Raw genomic sequence first — 20742 nt, forward strand, 5'->3', positions numbered from 1 at the left:
TTGTGTGCTAAATAACCCCCGAAAGAAAAGTTTGAAAAACGTTAATTGTACGCAAGACGCAGGACGCCAGTTCTTCCTAGCTCTGGAAAGCCGAGCAAAGTTCAGGCAGAAGGAGAATCGATGGAGGTCGCGGCTGTCGCCAACATTCCCCTCTTTTCGTTCTCTAAAACCTTAAAATTTAACAAGAAGCCCTATTTCTTTCGTCGCCTCCCCTTGTCTCTATCGCAATGCCGGAGCATGTCCGTGGGCTCAGCTACGGCATTCGGGAGCAACATCGATCACCGAAGATACAGGGAGCTGCTCTTGTTTTCCTACGTGGGAAACGTACTTCGGAATGCCTCTTCTCTGGCCCCCGAATCTGGCGGATTAGCTCGCCTCTCTTCCTTATCTTTCTCCTCCACCGCCGCCGGCGGGGGCGGCGCAAGGTTGGCCGTGTGTTGGGTGGAGGCGGCGGCGGCGGATCTGGTGGAGAGGGCCGCGCAAAGTCCCTGGCTGTGGAAGCTGAGGAAGGCTCATCTGCGGGGCCTGATGTTATTCTTCTCGACGTAGGAGTAAGTGTTTTTCTTCCTTATTGATTATTTGATTCACTCTATGCCGTGAAAGAATTTCTTTTGGATTTATTCTGATCGTTTTTTTGTAGGGTATGTCGTGCGGCGGATGCGCTGCCAGTGTTAAGCGCATCTTAGAAAGTCAAGTAAGATCCGTTTCACCTTTTTTTTATCTGTTATGAACTAAACTGTAGCGTTTCTGTTCATCTGTTTTTATATCATGTTTTGATCAATAGAATCAAACATATGTTGAAAGTTGAATTTAATAAGTATTTACATACATTTCAAACATTTCTTATGTGTTTACATTATTACATATCTCAAACCTAAACTTTAATATTTGCACACGTAGCACCCAAATCTTTAATTTCTTATAAAAAATAGCATTGTTACCACTTTTTAAATGTGAAATACACCTTTTCATGCATAGGGTTATATTGCCAAAGTGCAATGAGTGCAAATATGAAAGTTTAGTTGTGAGATATGTAAATATAGAAGTATTGTGTGCTAGGTACGTATATTTCCCAGGGTTTTAGTGAATGATGGGATGGTAAACAATGTCTATGTTCTCAGCCTCAGGTATCATCAGCTACCGTTAACCTTGCTACCGAGACTGCAGTTGTTTGGGCTGTCCCTGAAGGTGAGGTAATGCATAACTGGCAAAAGCGATTGGGCGTGAGACTTGCATCCCAATTGACCACCTACGGATTCAAGTCAAATATTCGGGGTAATAAAATGAATGAATTCATTAATGGTGGATTGCTTTATTTCTAATGAAGGTTTGTTTTTTTATATATCTTACTTAAGAGAAATTATACCATACAGAGCACTTACACAGCTCTGTGTGCGGACGTCCAGTAATATGCCGCCACATGAAGGTTATTAAAGTGAAACCGCAGAGATTATTGAGGGGTTATTGGGATGTTATTATGAGGTTATTGCAGGGGTTATGCTGGGCGCGAAGATTATTGAGAGGTTATTGGGCTGTTAATATGAGATTATTGCTGAGTGTAACCGCAAAGGTTATTGAGAGTGTAACAACGGAAGTTATTGAAAGGTTATTGAGAGGTTACTGTGGCGTTATTAGAATTATTGCTCCAATAACCCCCCAATAACCTCCACGGTTATACTTCAATAATCTCCGCGGGTGGTGGGCCTGATATAACACACATGACGACATATTACCGGAGTCCGCACGTTGTTTTGCGTACGTGCTCCGTATGTAATAATTTCTCCTTACTTGAACACTATGCTCAGTAACTCCATTTCATTAGGAATGGATTCTATTTCTTTTTAGGAAGATTTACACACATACCACTTTATTCCTATGTATTTACATATCTAACACTCAAACTTCAATATAGAAGATTTACACACAACACTATTACGTAGGAAATATACGTACCTAGCACACAATACTTCTATATTTACATATCTCACAACTAAACTTTCATATTTGCACTCATTGCACTCATTGCACTCTGGCAATATAAACCTATGCATGAAAAGGTGTATTTCACATTTAAAAAGTTTAAATAGTGTTGTTTTGATGTGATATGAAAGATTTGGGTGGTATAGATGTAAAAAGTATAGTTTAGGTATTAGATATGTAAATACATAGGAATTGGGTGGCATGTATGTAAATTTCCCTTTTTTTATAGTTTCTTTAAACATGTTGATACCACAACATAGCTTCCCTTTCGTGGCAGTATTGTTTATGTCGCAAACTTTATGGTTACAGGAACCATTCATTCGTCCTCTTGTATTTTTGTGTCCTGTTGCTGGTTCTTTGGAACCATTCATTCGTCCTCTTGTATTTTTGTGTCCTGTTGCTGGTTCTTTAGTAAGTGAAAGTATTTGTACAGTTCTTTAATTGAGAACAACTCCATTGTGCACAAATTAAAAACTTCTCATTTTGGGTTCGGAAATAATATTTGATGAAATTTTAATAATGTTCTGATTAGATACCGTGAATTTCTATTTTTTTATTTTAAAGTAAAATATATAAGATACAATCACAAAACCCTTCAAAATTTTATATTTTTTCCCAAATATCAAGGTATTCACTTTTTTTGTCTTCATGCAAATTTGCATTGGTTATCATTTTATAGAATGAATGAATTTAAGACCATGCCAAGATATGCTGTTTCTCATCCATTTGAAAATTTACCATACGTAATTTATACATGCCTTTCTCCTTATGCATACCTTTCTCCTGTCTATTTTGTCTATGTGGCAGAGGCCATCGATTTGTTCATTGGCAATATAGACATCCCACTAGATATAATGTCATATTAGGCATTAGAAGCCTTTAGTTATGTTTATTATTTTCCTTATTTAGTTAGGATACTTATTGTTTTTTCTTTTAGGACTCCTTTATCCTTGACTAGTCAACTAAATAATAAGTAGTCGTTATGCCATGTTTTTTCCTTAAGTAATCCACTTGAGCATCATTTAGAGCTCTTATAGTATCCGACCAGTAAAGTGTTTTTTTTTTTGGAGTCACTATTGGAGTCACTATGATTCACTTCTCTTCTCTTGTGACAGTTTTGGAATGATGTTTTGTTTTCATAGTGATGATGAGGATGGCTAGTTTTGTTTATACCTTTTGGTATTGAAACTTATCTCTCTACTTTGGACGAATTACATCTTACACATTATAGTTTTTTGAACATATTAATTAATTATGTCTCTGTTTTACCTTTTTTCTTATTTAATTTGAATATTCTTTCGTTTCAATTATGTTATATTATCATTTTTTGTTATATTCTATAACTCTTATGTAATAGTGTTGTTTTTTTAATAAAATTTTCATTTGAACATGATTTTAGCACCTTATTCAAAATATTATGTGCTATGTCATACACTATGATTTCAGGGAGTTTTTGTGTTATGGTCCATCACGAACCATCAAGAATTATAGGAAAGATTATATTAGGATATTAGGAATTTGATGTGGTGTCTATTGAAGGTAATATAGTAAGAAAATAAAATTTTGAAGTATTTGCATGTTATGATTATAGTGAAATTAAATTGAGCTAATAGTTGCATGAAAAGATTTATGTCAATGGGAATGAACACGGCATTCAAACCTTAGTATGTAAGAATGACAGATGGTTTCTCTAATTTTACCTCCAATTAGTTAGGATATGGCTGATAAATATTTCAAAGTCTTGGTGTTCTAAATTTACAATCAATCATTGCATAATATATATTGCATTGCCTTTCCAGTTTTTCATGCATATGTGATGTGGGTTGATTTTCTGTATAGATTCTGCAAGAGAAAGTTGGCATAGAGTTTTTGAGAGGAAGATGGATGAAAAGCTTCAGCTTTTGAAACAAAGTGGTATCTATTCGGATTTGCTAGAAACTCATTTTCTTTATGAAAGTTCTTTATTTAGTGGTTGAGACAGCATGCTAATTATTTTTCTTGATGCCTTTGTGGGCTAGGAAGCTTCTGCTAGTTTTAGCTTTTGAAGGTTCCATTTCACAATAAATAAAATATTTATACAGTAAAATGCAAAGCCTCTTCTAGATGATATTGCGGATTCATATTTCTAATGTTGTGCCATGTTGACTATTCTCTTTTTATATATGCGATAATGCAACAAATACATAAACTAATTCAACTTCATATTTTTGATTTTAGTGGGAGAGGTCATATTTCTCTATGTCCAATGGATTTTAAATGAGTTTGCTGAGCATATTGTGGAAAATGCAACTAAAATTTCTTACCAGCATGCATGCATGAAATCCACAACTGTCAAAACGAAATAAAATAAAATTAAAAAAATAAAAAAAATTAAATAAGTAAAAAAGAGGCCCTACTTGCTCCCGCCAATGCACTCGCTTCTGTCTAATAGATATTCCGCTCTCGTTCTCAATTATAAAGTGGCACGAAGACTATTCTCTGCTCCTCAGCTCACTTCGAAACAACTGCATGAAGCTTTTCCCAAACTCCCGATCTCCGCTCCCAATCGAGAAACAATACACCTCGTTGTCTCCTACTTCCTCCAGATGAAGCCCCCGCTCACAAGAGAGCTTCTTCTCGTTTCCCGATTTGAAACCGCAACAGAGATGAAGCCCCAATCTTCATTGCCTCTTTCGCATTCTCGCCGAAGCTGTTCCTGCACACTGTACAACCTTTGTCGTTTCACACGCAACCCAAATCCGAAGCCTATGTCGATTCTTCTCTTCCATGTTCGAGAGCGAAAATCACACACATCTTCCTCCTATTGCAACATTCCCACTTTTTGTCGTTTTGACGAAGCCTCGCTCGCTTTTCCTCCATTCAAAATCAAAGCCGCAAGATCCTGCTTCACACGCCCTAGTTGTGAGCCTCTCTCTTCTCTGTTTGCTTCGATCCGAGCAGCCGTAGAAGCCATGCAAGCCCTTCTTTTCATGCTATCCAACTCACCGAAGTCTTCTTCACCCCAAACCATGCCTTCCTCCCGCTTCAGAGCTACGTGTGAGCCCTTCTTTGTCGATCCCAGTGTCTAAACCTTTTGATATCTGCATTGAGCCCTCCTACCTTTTCTCTTTAAACCTCAAAGTCATACTGGAACCCTCCGATCCTACCAATTCTACGCCATTTTTTTTTCTTATTCGGGCTTGAGCCTGACCCGATCACCCTACCCGAGCCACTAACACTCGAACCCAAGTTTTCCTTCTCTACTTTGTTGTTCATACTTTATATTTTGTATTGTTAAAAAAAAGAGAAAAAAAAAATCAATGTTGTATTTATTTTTTTGTTTATTTTATTTCGTTGTTATCGCATTAACTCTGGCGTTCATTATCGCATCAACTTCGACGATTGTTGTCAGCTATCTCGCTCAAAAAGTTATAACAAAATTGACAATAGGGTAATTTTTTAAATATTCATTCGAGGAAGCTTGAGTATCCGTCTTTAGGAATCAAGTACCGTTCGGGAAAAATGTAGACTCATTTGAAAATTTTTTATAAAATTAGGGGATTTAAATACTCGTCCTGGGAAACACGAATGCATTTTCTTAGAAATTAAGTATCGTTCAGTGAAAGTAAAGTACTGCTTGGGGAAATGCTTGCTGGTGATTTGACCTTTTTTGCAGGTGCATTGAATGTCTATTTTGTCATTTAAGATCGTGGGTTAAATACATATTTTTGTTCCTCGGCCTTAGTACCGACCAACGAGTTTTTAATGACAGTTGGGAAGGCTGTCATGCTCCTGGTGCCCCCTAACATGGGTTGACACCGGGAGGTTGCCGAAATTTCGATTGATTTGAACTTAAATTAACGTAAAATTTTAGACTATTTGGACTTATAAAGTAATCTAAAATGTGGATCATTTGAATTTATAAATAATTTGAACATGGACTTTTAAAAATGTAGGTTTTTTGGGCTTAAAAATAATTTTGATATGAACTTTTAAAATGTAGGCTCTTAGTGTTTCAAAAATATTTGGAATTTTTAGATTTCAAAATTAGGCTCTAGGGTATGAAAAAGAATTCAAATATGGAGCTTTTGAAATTTGAAAACTCCCTACCAGATTCACAACACATTGGAAGTGAACAGAAGGCAGTTCTTTTTAAAAAAAAATTAGAAAAAAAATTACACTTGGTTCAGTGATTTAATTATTGACATATGTTTTCATTATTTCAAAATGTTTTAAAACTTTTATAAATTACAAGTTAATTTTTAAGCTCAGATGCAATGCCTTCAAAAATATGTATGAACACTTAAAATTCATGAAAACAATAGTTCAAATATTTTAAAAACATGCACTTACATTTTTAAAGACGTGACAATTATGCAATTAAGAAAGTTGGGATGAGTTCAAGTAGTATAATTGAATTATAAGATAATTCTCAATTTCAATATATTACTTCAAAATATGCATGCGTATGCATCAAAATGTGTATAAATTAGCATGTCAGTTTGCATGGGCTTCGATGATCACGTTAAACGATTAAAGTCGATAGTATTAGAAGGCTACGTGAACTAATATGAAATTATTTTGAAATATCTTGTTATAAGAAGCATGGTATGTTTCTAAATATTCCAAATATATGAAATTAATCTCTCACATGTGTTCCCCTGAAATGAACTAAGTATTTTAAATTGAACGATTTGAGAATGTTGCGCGTGTTAAAATAAAGTCTCTTCATTTTAATCGCTTTTTATTTTTGAAAAGTGTACAAAATTTCTTTTCAAAGAACATGTGCTTATTCTAAAATTATAAAATCTCAAAGGTGAAATTAAACTTAAGAATATTAAGTTATATAAGCTCTTAATCGAATTTCCCTGTTTATAAAACATAGTTGTAAGTCCCAACCATCTAGTAAGATCTTTCTCATCGTAAGCACTGGAGTTAACAGTCTAGTAATTTTGAAATAATGTCCAATATTTAATATAAGAATTTGTAAGTCAAAATTACATTTTTTATATTCTTCTTGTCTCAAAGACTGGAGTTAATAAAACTAACATTTGAAGGACATTCAAGATTTCAATTTCAAATATCAAATATTCAACACTCCGATGGTGGTCGTGTTGATCGAAAATCTCAATCGGAGGGGTCACTTTTTAAATTAAGACATTTCAAATCAAAATTTTCAAAGTAACAAGTTAAACGCTCAAGTTAAAATTAAATCACTTAAGAATTAAAGTAAATTCAATCAACTTTCCGCAATAGTTTGTCAGGATGATAAACTTTCGATTGACTTCAGCCCACAAAAAAAAAATAAAATAATGTCAACGATTATACTATTATATTCACACTCAAAGTAATTTTATGCCAGTAAAGAGTCCACAAAATAATGGTTACAATCAAAACCCTCTGATCATGTGATTACTGCCAAATGACACAATTATATTACGATTACGACCGCAACTCTTATGTTCCCCAATGACATTCCGCTCTTCGAGTTGTGAACCATAAGAGTACATCTGATTGACACAAAGCCTTCTATTAGCTAATATCGACTTATTTATTTCCTTAGACAAACTTTTATCCAATATCTACAAGGATTTCTTGGACAATGCAACTCATGGTTACTAACAAGGAGTTTTTAGTCTGGTTGGGTCGTCTATCTCCTTTAACTAAGTAGATCAGAGACCACTACGACCTGAGACGATGAAACCATGAGATCTTGATTGGGTTTGTTATCATTTCCTTCACCATCCGTTTAAGCTCCAAGTGATGAATTTTATAACTTAAACTATATGTATGCTGCTACTGTATGTTAAATATTTAACTCTAAATGACTAGCCTTAATCGAAATGGTTCTTTTTTTATCAGGAGGGGTAATCAATTATGGGGGCATGCACCTATGGGAAAACTCAAACCTCATATCGAAAAATCCTTACAAAATTAGGATGAAATCTCTGAGTAGTGTCTTATCTACTATCCAATTTGCCTTTTGAAAATTTAACCTTCAAAGCTCTTGACAAACAAAAACAGAGAGTTTGGGGCGTCAAAATTTTTGAAGCCCGCAGTAGGTTTTGCTGATCTGCAATTTTACTTCATTATTAGTTCAGTGGTTGTATTTATTTTTATCACTGATTTAGGCTGTCTAAATTCCTGATGGAAAATAATATTATCTTGTAGACTCTATGCGTTGCTCCATGATGAAAGCCAATAAATACTATTTGGAAAAGGGTTCTAATGATGAATTCTATATTTCTTACCAACTGATATTCTGTATTTGGTTAATTTATACCAAAATTGTTTATTTGTGTAAATTGATACAATTAGTAAACTATTAACCTTATTCAAAAGTTATTTGTTTTCTTTAGGTCAAGATCTTGCAGTTTCCTGGGCTTTATGTGCTGTTTGCCTCTTGGGACATGCCTTTCATTTCCTTGGATCAAATGCACCTTCATGGGTCCATGCATTTCATTCCACACCATTTCATTTGTCACTATCAATATTTACTTTTGCTGGACCAGGACGAAGGCTTATTCTTGATGGATTGAAATGTCTATCCAAGGGGTCGCCAAACATGAATACTCTAGTTGGTTTAGGCGCTTTATCATCTTTTGCTGTCAGTGCAGTGGCTTCCATGTTGCCAAAACTGGTATTTTACTGTTTCTTACATGTAAAAATTTCTAGTCGTCCATCTACATATTCAAATTTTTTGTAAAATGTAACAAGCTTTGATATACTGGCAAGTAATTCTAAACTTTTATTATTTTTTTGATAGGCCAGTGCTAGAAAGATTCACTTAAATAATAACAAAAGATAAGCTAATACTGTAAATAAACATTAGTGTTTTTGGCCTATGCTAAATGAAATGATGTGCATAAGCATTAATGGCCAAAGAATAATGGAGAAGACCTGCCACCATTCTTTGTTCGTTCTGATGGCTGCTTCTTGCAGAAGTATTAACAACCTAAGAACATGTTTAGAAATGTTTTAATGTTTGCAATGAGACTTGTTTTATGCTTCATTCAATATTTTGGTCGTTCATTTAATACTTAAGGATGCAGATGAGTCAAGAATTTTTGATGACAACATTCAAGATTGGTTGCCATGACATTTAGAGCTATTTTGTTTTGATGCAAGTAATTAGAAGTTTTGAATTCCAGTTCCAGATTTAGTTCAAGTGGTTATTTGGTACAATGTGGATGAAAGTGAGCTCTTATATTTAAAACTCTTTTTTGTCAAGGTGACAATTGAGATCCATTTTGAGGGCTTAGAATTCACATTTAGTTTTACTTTTTGTAAATAGTAACCATAAAATCACTTAAAGTTAGTGGGACGATTGGTTACAATTTTACTTTTACTCGTATAACATAACGTCTGTGGGAGGTTAATTAAAAATGAATGTCGCTAAAGTCTAGCAAACTCTAGAACTGAGTTTGCGAGAAGTGAATACAAATGAAATATTGTTGAAACCCACATCAGTAAATCTCTATTCGAGAACTCTGCTCCAACCACTTTCAAATACTTTCATTAGATGAAAGTACCCCTTGGTATTTCTACCACTAAATAGTTGAAGCAAGGAGCTTGACAATATTCTCATGATAGCCTTACAAGAAGTTCTACAACTGACTTTCCTGGAAAAATGTAGCTCTTATTGTACCCATTCTGCTCTTCTTGGAAGTTCTTTTTTTATTTTTTGACTTTGCCACTCTTACACAACTATTTATTTATTTTTTTAGCGGGGGCACAAACTAAAGATTTCAGAAGTATCATCGATTTTTTCATCTTGGCTTATGATCAGCATTAATGGATATTATTTTTTTTTTAGAGTATTAATATAAAAAAATAAATATATGCTCACAAAAAAATTACAAAACAGGCGGATTATCTCAAAAAAAAAAAGGTAAATATATGCTGATAATTTTTTTTTATGATAATAGAAGCAACAAATAGAAATGAGAATGAAAATTGATTCTACCAAGCCTAGATGATATTTTCAAGTCCTCTTTATGTTCTTAGGATGTAGATTATGCGGGCTTAAATAAATATATATTGATAATTTTTTTTAATAAAGTAATAATAGCAGCACCCAAAAAAAAAGGAGAAAGGAAATTGATTCTAACAAAAATGGATAATATTTTCAAGTTCTCTATGTTCTTAGGATGTAGATTATCACGACTTTCAATCTGTTTTGAGCAAAGCACAGGCTTTCCACTATGCTTAACTAGTTGAAGTGAGGGAGGAACTACCTTACTAAAAACCTTGGTTCCAATTTACTCCTTCAATAATGGGTAGAGTTTTTTACTAATAAAAATAATTTTATTTTATTGGACCAGGCCAGTGGGGGCACGACCCTAAGGGTGTCAAAATTGACTCAACACACTATGTCGACAAACTTGATTGAAAATAACCGGGTTTGGGTTGACTCGAATAATATTTGGGTTGGGTTCGGGTTAAAAATTATAACCCGTTTAATTTTTTCAAGCTAGGTTTAGGCTGAACCACATGTTTGAAATTGACCTGCAACTAATCTAGTAATCTGTAATTCACCTGCAACCCAATATTGACTCAGTTTGACTTGATTCAACCCAAATTTGATTTTAATACTGTTGTCTTATGTTAAACGTGTTATATGTGTTGAGTTTGGGTCAGCGATTTGAAGGCAGGTCACGTTCAGGTTGGGTCAATTTCAAGTTTGATATTCAAGTTAGGTTATGGTTGATCAGTTTCAAGTTGGGCTAATTTTAGGTTTGACTTGAACCCAACCCGCAAACTATGAAGCAATGAGATAGACACAATATGATACGATACGACGACACAAAATAATTAGAAAAAAATATGACTCAATATGTCATAGACACGTTTTTTTATTGTTAACATTTGAGAATAGAGCTTCATAATTTCATTGATAGAAAAAGGGGGATAAATACATATTACAAGACCCAAATCAAAGGAAAGACATAAATTCAAAAATATACCAACTAGGAAATTCATAAATAAAGAAACAAAAAATAAAGGAAGCAAATAAAAATTAATAATAACTGCAACAGTAATTAGCCTATAATTAGGCTAATAATTCTAGCACTCCCTCTCAAGTTGAAACATAGATGTCCATCTTGGACTTGAAATCGTCAAGCGTTGTCTGAGTAAGATTCTTGGTAAAGATATCTGCTAATCGGTCATTGGATGAGACAAATGACATAGAAATCTTCCATGAATCAAGCTTCTCCTTAATGAAGTGTCTGTCAATCTTTACATGTTTGGTCTGATCATGTTGGACCGGAATATGGGCAATGTTAATAGCGAATTTATTATCACAGAACAACTGGAGAGGGGCAGAGAATGACATACAAAATATATGGAGCATGATGCGAAATCAGAGAGCTTTACAGACACCAAGGACATGAGCGAAACTTAGCTTCAACACTGCTGTGGGCCACATTGGCTATTTTTTTATTTTTTCACGTGACAAGGATTCTTTACCCAAATGAGCAATGTCCTGAGATGGATTGTCGATCATGGATGTACTCGACCCAATTCACGTCTATATAAACAATTATAAAATGAGAGGTGTAGTTTGAGAAAAATAAACCTAAGCCCGGTATGTCTTTTAAGTGGTGAAGGATCTTGTGGATAGCTCGAAGATGATGCTCATAGGGATCATGCATGAATTGACTCCCGATATCTACTGCGTGGAAAATGTCACGACGAGTATGGGTAAGATAAATGAGTTTTTCCACAAGTCGTTGTTAGCGAGTCTTATTCACCGGATCACGTTGGGAACATCAGCTAATTTATCATTAGGATCCATTGAGACAACCACTAGTTTGCATAATGGTGGAGAAATTTTTGTTCGCCAACACTATAGTGTCTTTCGAAAGACATTCGATCTAGATGATCGGACAAAACAATGTCCTACGAAAACAAGAAAATATTAGCTTAAAAGTGGACCTAAACACTCGGATGATGAAAGCCTTCTTTCGGTCTACAAAACCAGTTTTTTTTCTTTACCTCACAAGTGTAAGATGATGTTTATTTTAATTCTGGGGCTTTGCCTCCTACAAGGGCAAACCCTCGTTGTTAATTACATCCTTAAGGCCATGAACCCTAAAGAAAACATTTGATTAATATAATGAGTTGAATTTTAAAAGTATTTAAAGGATTTGAGCTCAAAAGGGTAAAAGAACTTGATTCGCTGATAAAAAAAACTTGATATTCAAGTAGTGATATTGATATTGTTTGAAATGACTGAGTAGAGTTTAAAGGATGAATCAATGATATTTGGAGTTTAAAAAGAATGAAATTATGCTTTAACTGGATAGATAAGGTTTAAAAAGATGAATTAGTCACACTTAAAATGATAGACATGAATTGGTAAGAACCCCTATACTATAGAGTAAGGTAGAAAAGATTTCTAGATGGAAAGTTGAACCTAAACTCTATAAAGAAGCCTAAATAGTGGATTAACCTATACACTAGGAAGGATTTACCCGGTCAAGATGCCTATGACTTTTCTTCATCTCGGTAAAATCAATAGCCATCAACTATAACCAGCCTCATAACTAGGAATTCCCCTTAAATACCACAACTTAAGGGATTCATAGTCTCGCGGAAGTTTGAAATACCTTCGTCAGTAACAATGGGTTACATCCTTCTATGTTATTCCCTTTAGTTTCAGGGGGTAGGTTTAGGTATTTTGTATGCCCTACTCCTTAATTCTAGCTAGGTACCTAAACTGATCTAGGCTTCTATACTCAGACTAACCTAGGGTAAGTGTATCTCCCTAAGTTATGGTGGCTATGTTAGTTAACTTTAGTTCTGTTTCATTCTTTATCTTTGTATATTTTAATTGTAATTTGAAGTTCAATATTCAATTAATCATTTGTTTCAATTTCTAGATCTTGTCAGTCATGTTTGATAATCAAGATTTTTTAAGTTTGAAGGTTTGCTATTTTTATATTTTTGTTTGAGAAGAACCACCTGGAGAGGGGCTTCCATCTTTTGTTTTTTTTTTAAATTTTTAGGTTCTATTTTTGCTGCTTTTAAACATGAAAGTCGTAACGAAACATGCATAACAAGGCAAAATATGATAAAACATACATAAAACGTACATAAAACATGAAAACAAACATAAAATGACCTAATCATAGCCTTGGATTAGACTTGGGCTGATTTAGGGTAGTTCCGTTTTAAACTAAGTCGACTTGGGTTGACCTAAGTTAGCTGTGGGTGAATTTAGGATTAACCTGCAAGGTGGATTGACCTGGGTAGGCTTGTGTCTGTTTTGGGTTGACCCGGTTTGACTTGGGTTGACCCAAATAGGTTAGGGTTCGATTTGAGTTGACCCGGGTAGATGAGTGTTCGATTTGGGTTGACTCGATTTGACTTGGGTGGGCCCTGATAGGTTAGGGTTTAATTTGGATTGACTCGGGTCAACTCAGATAGATTAGGGTTTGATTCGGGTTGACCCAGGTTGACTCGGGTTGACCCGAGTAGCTTAGGATTTGATTTGGGTTGACCCGGGTTGACTTGTGTTGGCCCGTGTAGATTAGGGTTTGGTTTGGGTTGACACAGATAGGTTGAGGTTTTATGTGGGTTGACACTGGTAGAGTTGGGTTGACCCCATTAGGTTTTGGTTAGGTTAGGCTAGACCTGAGCTAGGTCGGGTCTAGGTTGGGTCAGGTCCGGGTTAAGTCAGACGTGGATTAAGTTTGGGTTAGTTAGACTAGACCCGAGCTAAGTCGTGTCTAGGGTTGGTCAGGTCTGCGTTGGGTCAGACCTGGATTTGGTTTGGGTTAGGTTAAGCTAGACCTAAGCTAGGCGGGTCTGGGTTGGGTTTGGGTTAGGTTAGGCTGCGTCAGGCCTGGGTTGAGTTAGACATGGGTTAGATTTAGGGTTTAGGTAAGATTGGGTTAGACCTGGGTTAGGTTTAGGATTTTGATTAGGATGAGTTAGGTCTGAGTTAAATCAGACCTGGGTTAGGTTTAGAGTTTGGGGTAAACCATTTTAGGGATTAGGATGAGGTCGCCCATACCCTAGCCTAATCCAAGGCTATTGAGTTAACCTAACATTCTCTTAAGCTTAAAACACTTAAACTTAAACTTAATTTAATAATATTTAAATAAAGTAAAAAGTTTTACAAAGGAGACGGCTGACCAGAAGAAAATGTTCGTCGGAGAGAACAGGATGAAGACACTTCAACACCGCGCCTTGCATTGCCCTCTGCCCTCTGCACTGCACTACTGTCTCTTCTGGATGAGGCACGAACAAAAGCCTTTTATAGGCGGCGGCTGCTGTCCTGAACCATTGATCAAATGGGAAATGGAGGGCTCGATTTACTTTGGCGGTTTCTGCAACCTTGGACGGTTGCCGACTGTTGTGAGCCGTTGGATTGAATGGATGGTCACATGGCCGATCCGTGGACGAAGGTCACAGATCAATGATGCAGCTGTGAGAGAAATGAAAAAAGTGGGGTAGTGTGACCATGCCAAGGCTGGGGCATGGCCACGCACAGACGTGGTCTTGCCCCGGGTAGGCGTGACCGCGCTTGGGCGTGGTCATGCTCCAGGTTTGACGTAACCTAGCCAGGACAGGAAAAGTAGATGATTTTTTCTTAAGGTTCAAAGGCATTGAGATCTTTCCGGAAGCTCTATGACTCTGAAAGCTGCATACGACAAAAAAAATGTGGTCAACAAATGAACCCCAATATGTGTGGTGAACTATGCAAAGCACGTCACACCTATTGACGTTGACCGAAATGATTAACCAAGCTCAAGGATTGGAATATACGTTGAATTTGGATTTGGGATTAGGATATTTTAAGGGTCTGCTGGTGAATTTTTTGAGTTTATCTGAATACAGTAGGGTGGAAAATCTTGTGGATTCATATCCAATCTAAGAGGTGAACTGGATGACTAGACCAAGAGGACAACAATGGAGCATATCATTTATTTTGAAACTAGTTGGAAAGATTTAATAAATGATGTTCATCTTAGGAGGAAAACACAGAGTCTCGCATTCAATCTAAAACAAAATGATTTTAGATTTAGAAAAATATTTATCCTAGGGAAGAACATGTGGAGATTCACATCTACAATAGGATGGGATGTTTCAAAATTTGGAAAAGACGTCTAGACTCGATAGGAAAACATAAGAACTTACATCTCACTTAAGACGGAAAAATTTAAAATTTGAATACGTATATGCTCGGTAGGAAAGCATAAGGACTTGCATCCTACCTAAGACCAAAAGATTTAAGATTTGAAAATGTTTATGCTCGACAGGAAAGCAGGAGGACTTACATTCCACCTAAGACGAAAGTTTTAAGAATTGAAAATGTTTATGCTCAATAGAAAAGCACTAAGACAGAAATATTTAAGATCTAAAAGGGTCTATGCTCTACAGGAAAGCATAGTGACTTCACATCCCACCTAAGATGGAAAGATTTAAAATTTGAAAACGTTTATGCTCGAGGACTTACATCTCACCCAAGACAGAATGTTTTAAGATTTGAAAGTGTCTATCCTCGACAGGAAAACTTAAAGAATTATATCTCAAATATGACGGAAAGTTTTAAGATTTGAAAACGTCTATGCTCGATAGGAAAACATAAAAACTTACATTCCATAAGACGGAAAGTTTTAAGATTTGGAAGGTGTACTTGGACACATCGACAGAAAGAGAATATAGGAACGTATTCTCAATTTGAGTGTACAAAGATGACTAGGTTGGCGTAGATAATGCGGGGATCTATACCAACGCCAAGCATGTGGTTAGAGTATAGTAGATAGCTCGGGGACTACCTACCTTAAGCGCTAACCGATATATCTTAGGAGTGCTCCACTGGCTATGGGCTTCTAATGACTCTTCACAGTGTGCAATGCCTATACCAGACAACTGCACATACTTTATTGGTTTGACAGAGTGAAGACATTGACTTGTCAAATTCTGTTCGGGGACTGAGGTCAATGAATCAAAAAAAGAGTAAATAAACACTTCACATGTTGTCCTATATATATATGTTGACCTCACTTTTGACGGAGGTGTAGTTTTTCTCCTCTTTAATAGCCCAGGGTCTAGCCATAGGACTTTCCTGTCCACTATTACTAGAAAACTAGCAAAGGAGCCATCAGGACTAGAAATTCTGAGCTTTTCTTCGCTCGACTTGACATTCCGCATGGTAGTTTTAACCGCTATTACTTAGTAGGTAAGACTACTCTCAAATTGACATTCCGCATGGTAGTTTTAACCGCTATTACTTAGTAGGTAAGACTACTGTGGAGAAACTCAAGGAGAGTCCCTATTGGACTCTCTATAGGACTGTTGGTCTTAGGATTGACTGTACACGTTAATTTGCCACTATCGCGCTCTTCGTCGCCTTATTTGATTAAGCTCGAGCCAAATTTTTGACGTGATTAGGATCGCGACGCGCTTTTGTCCCAATCGTCGACGGGGTTGCCTAAACGACTCCGGATGATAAAACGTACTGCGCCGACGCGTCTGGAACGTCGATTTTGCCTAAAGGAGATGTTCGTTTCACCGCGACGACACGTCTGGGGAAAAACATACATTTAAGTGTTAATTATAATAATAAATAATATTTTATTATTATTATAATTATAATTAATGCCTTATATTAAATCCTAACCTAATTTCATTATCTCCCCCTCCCCTCTGCTGAGTCTCGACCTCGTGTACCTCTGCCCTAGCTTCGGCTCGCTCGGTTCCACCTGGCCCGCTCCTTCTTGCCGTTGGAGTCTCGTTCCCGCGCTCGCCTCGCACACGCGGGAGGATCCCGCGACCCATCCCTTATCGTATCTCATCCTCTGTGAGGATCTCATCCTCTGCCTCTCACATGCACGTATGGGGTCGTCTGTTCTTCTCGATCCTTTGAATCGTATACGATCTCCTAATCATTCATTCTCCTGTTCTCTGGTCTATATGAGGCTTTCGTTGGTGCGTTTCAAGGGGCCGAAAAAAAAATTTCTAAGGGAGGGAAAACTCTGCCAAATTTATTTCTCACTTTCTTATTTAGCTCCTGTTAGTTCCTGGTGCATGGGTTGGCTTCCTCTTGCTGTTGGAGAGGAGTGTAGGGCCAATGAGAATGGCTCTGTTGGATGGTACAACATGCTTGTTTATTATTGTGCCTATACTTTGAGATCTTTATTACTTGAGCATGTGAAAATATAATGACAGGCATGTTTTAGGGGCTGGACATGATTATTTGCTTAGGATAGTGAGAATGTGGCATGTTATTAGCTTCTCTCTTTTCTTTTTACTTGAAGCAATTGGAAATGTGATGAATATGGGCTCTGAGATAATATATGCTCCTCTGGAATACATGTTGGGATGTACTACGAGGCTTTTTTTTTTACTCACTCTTGCTTAGCATGAAGTATTGGAAAACTTGTTTTGCTTTTCATATATATGTGAAGTTTGGTTTTGATTCCCTGTGGCTTTTCCTGGCCTGAAATGCATGCTATTAAAAAATTTTCTGTAATTTCGAAAGCGATGTAACTTGTTTTGATAGCTTGGTTTATCTCTTCGTGAAGCATCCTTTTGCTCAAATATATGTTGGAAACTGTTTCACGCTTGAAGTAATTAAGTTGGTGACTCGATTGTGTTTTTCATGTCGTTGTTCTTTTTGAGACATATATTGGCTCCATATCTTGATGTTTCAAAAGCATGTGAGCTGTTCTTTGGTTTTAAATGGCTCAGTTTTACCTTGGAGTGGTTGGAACTTTAATTTCTATTAGAGCTTGGGTTTTAATCTATGCTCGAGCCCTGTTTTAGCCTTGAATGGTTCGGTTTCTAGCCTCCATTGGGGCTTGGTTTTGCCTGATCTAGTTCTTGTTCTTTGCCTAATCATGAGGCTTATTTTTGGCGTGGGATCTATATGTTGTTGGTTACTTCAAGACCAATACATGTGCAGGTTATCCCCTAATGATTTAAGGTTGGTTTGGGGCGTGGTTTTATTTGTTTTGGCCCCTGCTGGCTTTCGGTTTACTTAAAGGTGGCTGGGTTTGGATTTACTGTCATAAGCCGCATTTGTTAGCCTATAAAGTTTTGGTTTGGTCTCTATGAGGGCTCACCTGCATTTATTTGTTTTCTGCTATCTGCCCCTGTTCAAAGCATATATTGGGTGCAAATCTTAGAGTTTTAAGGCTTGGTATAACCTACTCTGTGTTGGTTTGGCTTTGGCCCCCGCTGGGCTCGGTTTTAGCCATTTGCTGGCTGTGGTCTTTAGCCTTAGTTGGGGGCTCAGTTTGGCTCGTTTTAAGCCCTTGCCCGAGGGCTTTACTTGTGTTTTGTGCTGTCCTTATTCAAGAGGCTTGTTGGGTGGTTGTCCTGTACTAATCCTATTCCTGCCCGTGAACCTATTGAGGGGTTGCTTCGGACGGTATGACTCTTCTTGTTGAGTCTGAGTGGCTTGAGTGTTGTTGATAAATCAAGTTTGTCATTCAAAAAGAATATTTGCACTATCCACCAATAGAGTGAGGTGATTCAAAATGAGTTGAGCATATTTCTTGAGTCTTGCTTGAGGAAATTAGAGCCGATTTGGGATGATTTATGAAAGCTTGTCAATTCACTCTCTTATGTATATCAAAGGCAATACTTTGGCAATACCTAGGGTGGTTTTCCTTTTGCTACTTTGGCCGTGAGCCTTGCTCGGTGGGCACTGCCCCTGTGGTTTTTCGGCTTTGCCCTCTATCCGTGAGATTAGCAGATGGAGGTCTTCTTCTTCTTTGTCCCTCACCCGTGGGTTTGTGTTGTGTTGGATTCCTCCTTGCCGTCTGTGGCCATGAGCTTCTTATATGGGGTTTGGTTTGATTTGTTCTGGCTCCTACCCGTGAGCTAGTTTGGAGCTCTGTTGTGCTTTTGCTGGCCTTACCCGTGACCCTCTACTCTTTTTTCTGGGTCTTGTTTACTGCCTTGGCCGAGAGCCTTGGTAGCTGTCCCCTTTTCTATTTGTTCGAAACAGGATTTGGAAAGGACACCCTCCTTGGGTTGATCCAGTTCTAATAGAGCGAGAAAATGAAATCCTTCTAGATTGATTCAAGGACCTTGGGCCCTACCTTCTCAGGTCTTTTCGTTACGAGTTTTGAGGGCCGATTCATCCTCCGTCTTTTCGGTGTTTTAGGTGGATCGGTGCCTCCTCTCTCTCACCTCATTTTTGTTCTTTTTTTCCTTGCTCTACTGCTTGTCCTGTGCTACGTACCCTACTGTCATTCTATACACTGTACAACTTCAACATGTTCCCTATGAAATGTTTAAAGAACTACAACCATAGGGCCGCTGGATTTGACATCATAACCTGATACCCTAAAAAAATTAAACTCGTCACGTCAAGGAGTTTGGAGCTAGCACGGTGGGCAACACGACCATCTTCAACAGTAGAACATGTCTTCCTCAGCTAAACCATTCATTCCTTAGAATTAAACAATAATTCATAGAATTTCGAGGTCGTTCGCGTGGTGCGACATAAATCCTCAACTTTTCTTTTAGTCATTTGTACAAATCTACTGTGCAATCTAAGCCCTAACTCGTTTTAGGATTCCGAGGTTGTTGTTCATCACGACCTAAATCCTCATATCTTCCAGGCTGTTTGTATGATCGTTTCATACGAATGTAAACCCCAATTAAATAAAATTGGCAGGATGAAACACTTGAATAATTTCTCTTCGAAACTGAAGCCAAATCATAGGCCAAACCATAGGGAAGACTGAGAAGTCACTGAGATTCTCCTTCAGATCTGTGACATCCCCCTTCCTCCTTTGAATTCTACAATAAATGTTCTAAATTTGAATCATCCCCCTTTGCACACCTATTTGTCCGGTTTCGTTGAAAAGTATTATCCTTTTGACCTTATTGAAGATAATTTTTCCTGATTTTTATCGAGAGTATTCTTAGGTGACTACGGTTGTCTAAGATGTAATTAACTATAAGGGCTTGCCCTTATAGGCTTGAAGGGCTTGCCCTTATAGGAAGCTTTTCCGAACCCAGCTTAAAATAAACCATATTTAATTTTTCATATTAAATAGGAGAATTTATCTGCAAATAAAATGGTTTCGCAGACCAAACGTACGTCATATATTCTTAGTTTATTTGATCGAGCATCATCCTCAAGTATTGTGTTTATCCCTCATTGTGTTTATCCTTTATCCCTCGGGATAGATACATGATTTGAGGTAGATCACTCTTTCATTTAAACTGTGAAGATTATGAAGCCAGTTTGATTTCATATTTTTCTAAACTTAAATTTATATGTAAATTAAAGCGTTCTTCCGAAGCGGGCGACGAGATTTCGATTCTGGTGACCGACAGCTTGTTACGGGCAACTTCCGTTACGGTTAACTTCCCCAATTTTTTAGTGCCGACAATATCTATATTATTTAAGTCTTCAATGACTAAAACCAAGAAAGGTTCACATAAAAAAACATTATTTGCATCAAACTTAGTTCAATTAGTCAATGCACTGCTTCATTGTATCCAGAAATATAACAAAAAACAACGAACCCAAAACTCCGAAGAGTGAGCGCCAACCCATTCTCCCTAGTCCACACTAGATGGGTTTACCAATCCTTCCCAGGTGCAATGCACATACTAGGATCAATCCTAGATTGACAAAGCCAAGGCGCCAGTTATTGTTGAGGCTGGTTTACTCAATAAAGTTGACGAACCAGAGGAAAGGCGGGTAATACTTTGGTATTGCATTAAGCCATACTGAGCTAAGAACTTTATCTTAACTCAAATTTATTTGACTCAACGCATTAACCCACATCAACTGCCGCAACA

The 20742-nt window shown here is 37.0% G+C and overlaps 1 protein-coding gene across 1 annotated transcript in view; it reads left to right on the forward strand.

Moving 5' to 3' along the window:
* LOC110021603 (copper-transporting ATPase PAA1, chloroplastic-like) overlaps positions 1–20742 on the forward strand; it is a 71168-nt gene continuing 50426 nt past the window's right edge. The window contains exons 1-5 of the mRNA XM_020720164.1: positions 1–551; positions 641–694; positions 1122–1275; positions 3820–3894; positions 8319–8599. Coding sequence (XP_020575823.1) covers positions 228–551; positions 641–694; positions 1122–1275; positions 3820–3894; positions 8319–8599 — 888 coding nt within the window. The 5' untranslated portion in view covers positions 1–227. The remainder of the gene's footprint in view (positions 552–640; positions 695–1121; positions 1276–3819; positions 3895–8318; positions 8600–20742) is intronic.

The sequence above is a fragment of the Phalaenopsis equestris genome, unplaced genomic scaffold (assembly GCF_001263595.1).
Source record: "Phalaenopsis equestris unplaced genomic scaffold, ASM126359v1 Scaffold000136, whole genome shotgun sequence".
In the NCBI taxonomy this organism is placed as follows: Eukaryota; Viridiplantae; Streptophyta; class Magnoliopsida; order Asparagales; family Orchidaceae; genus Phalaenopsis; species Phalaenopsis equestris.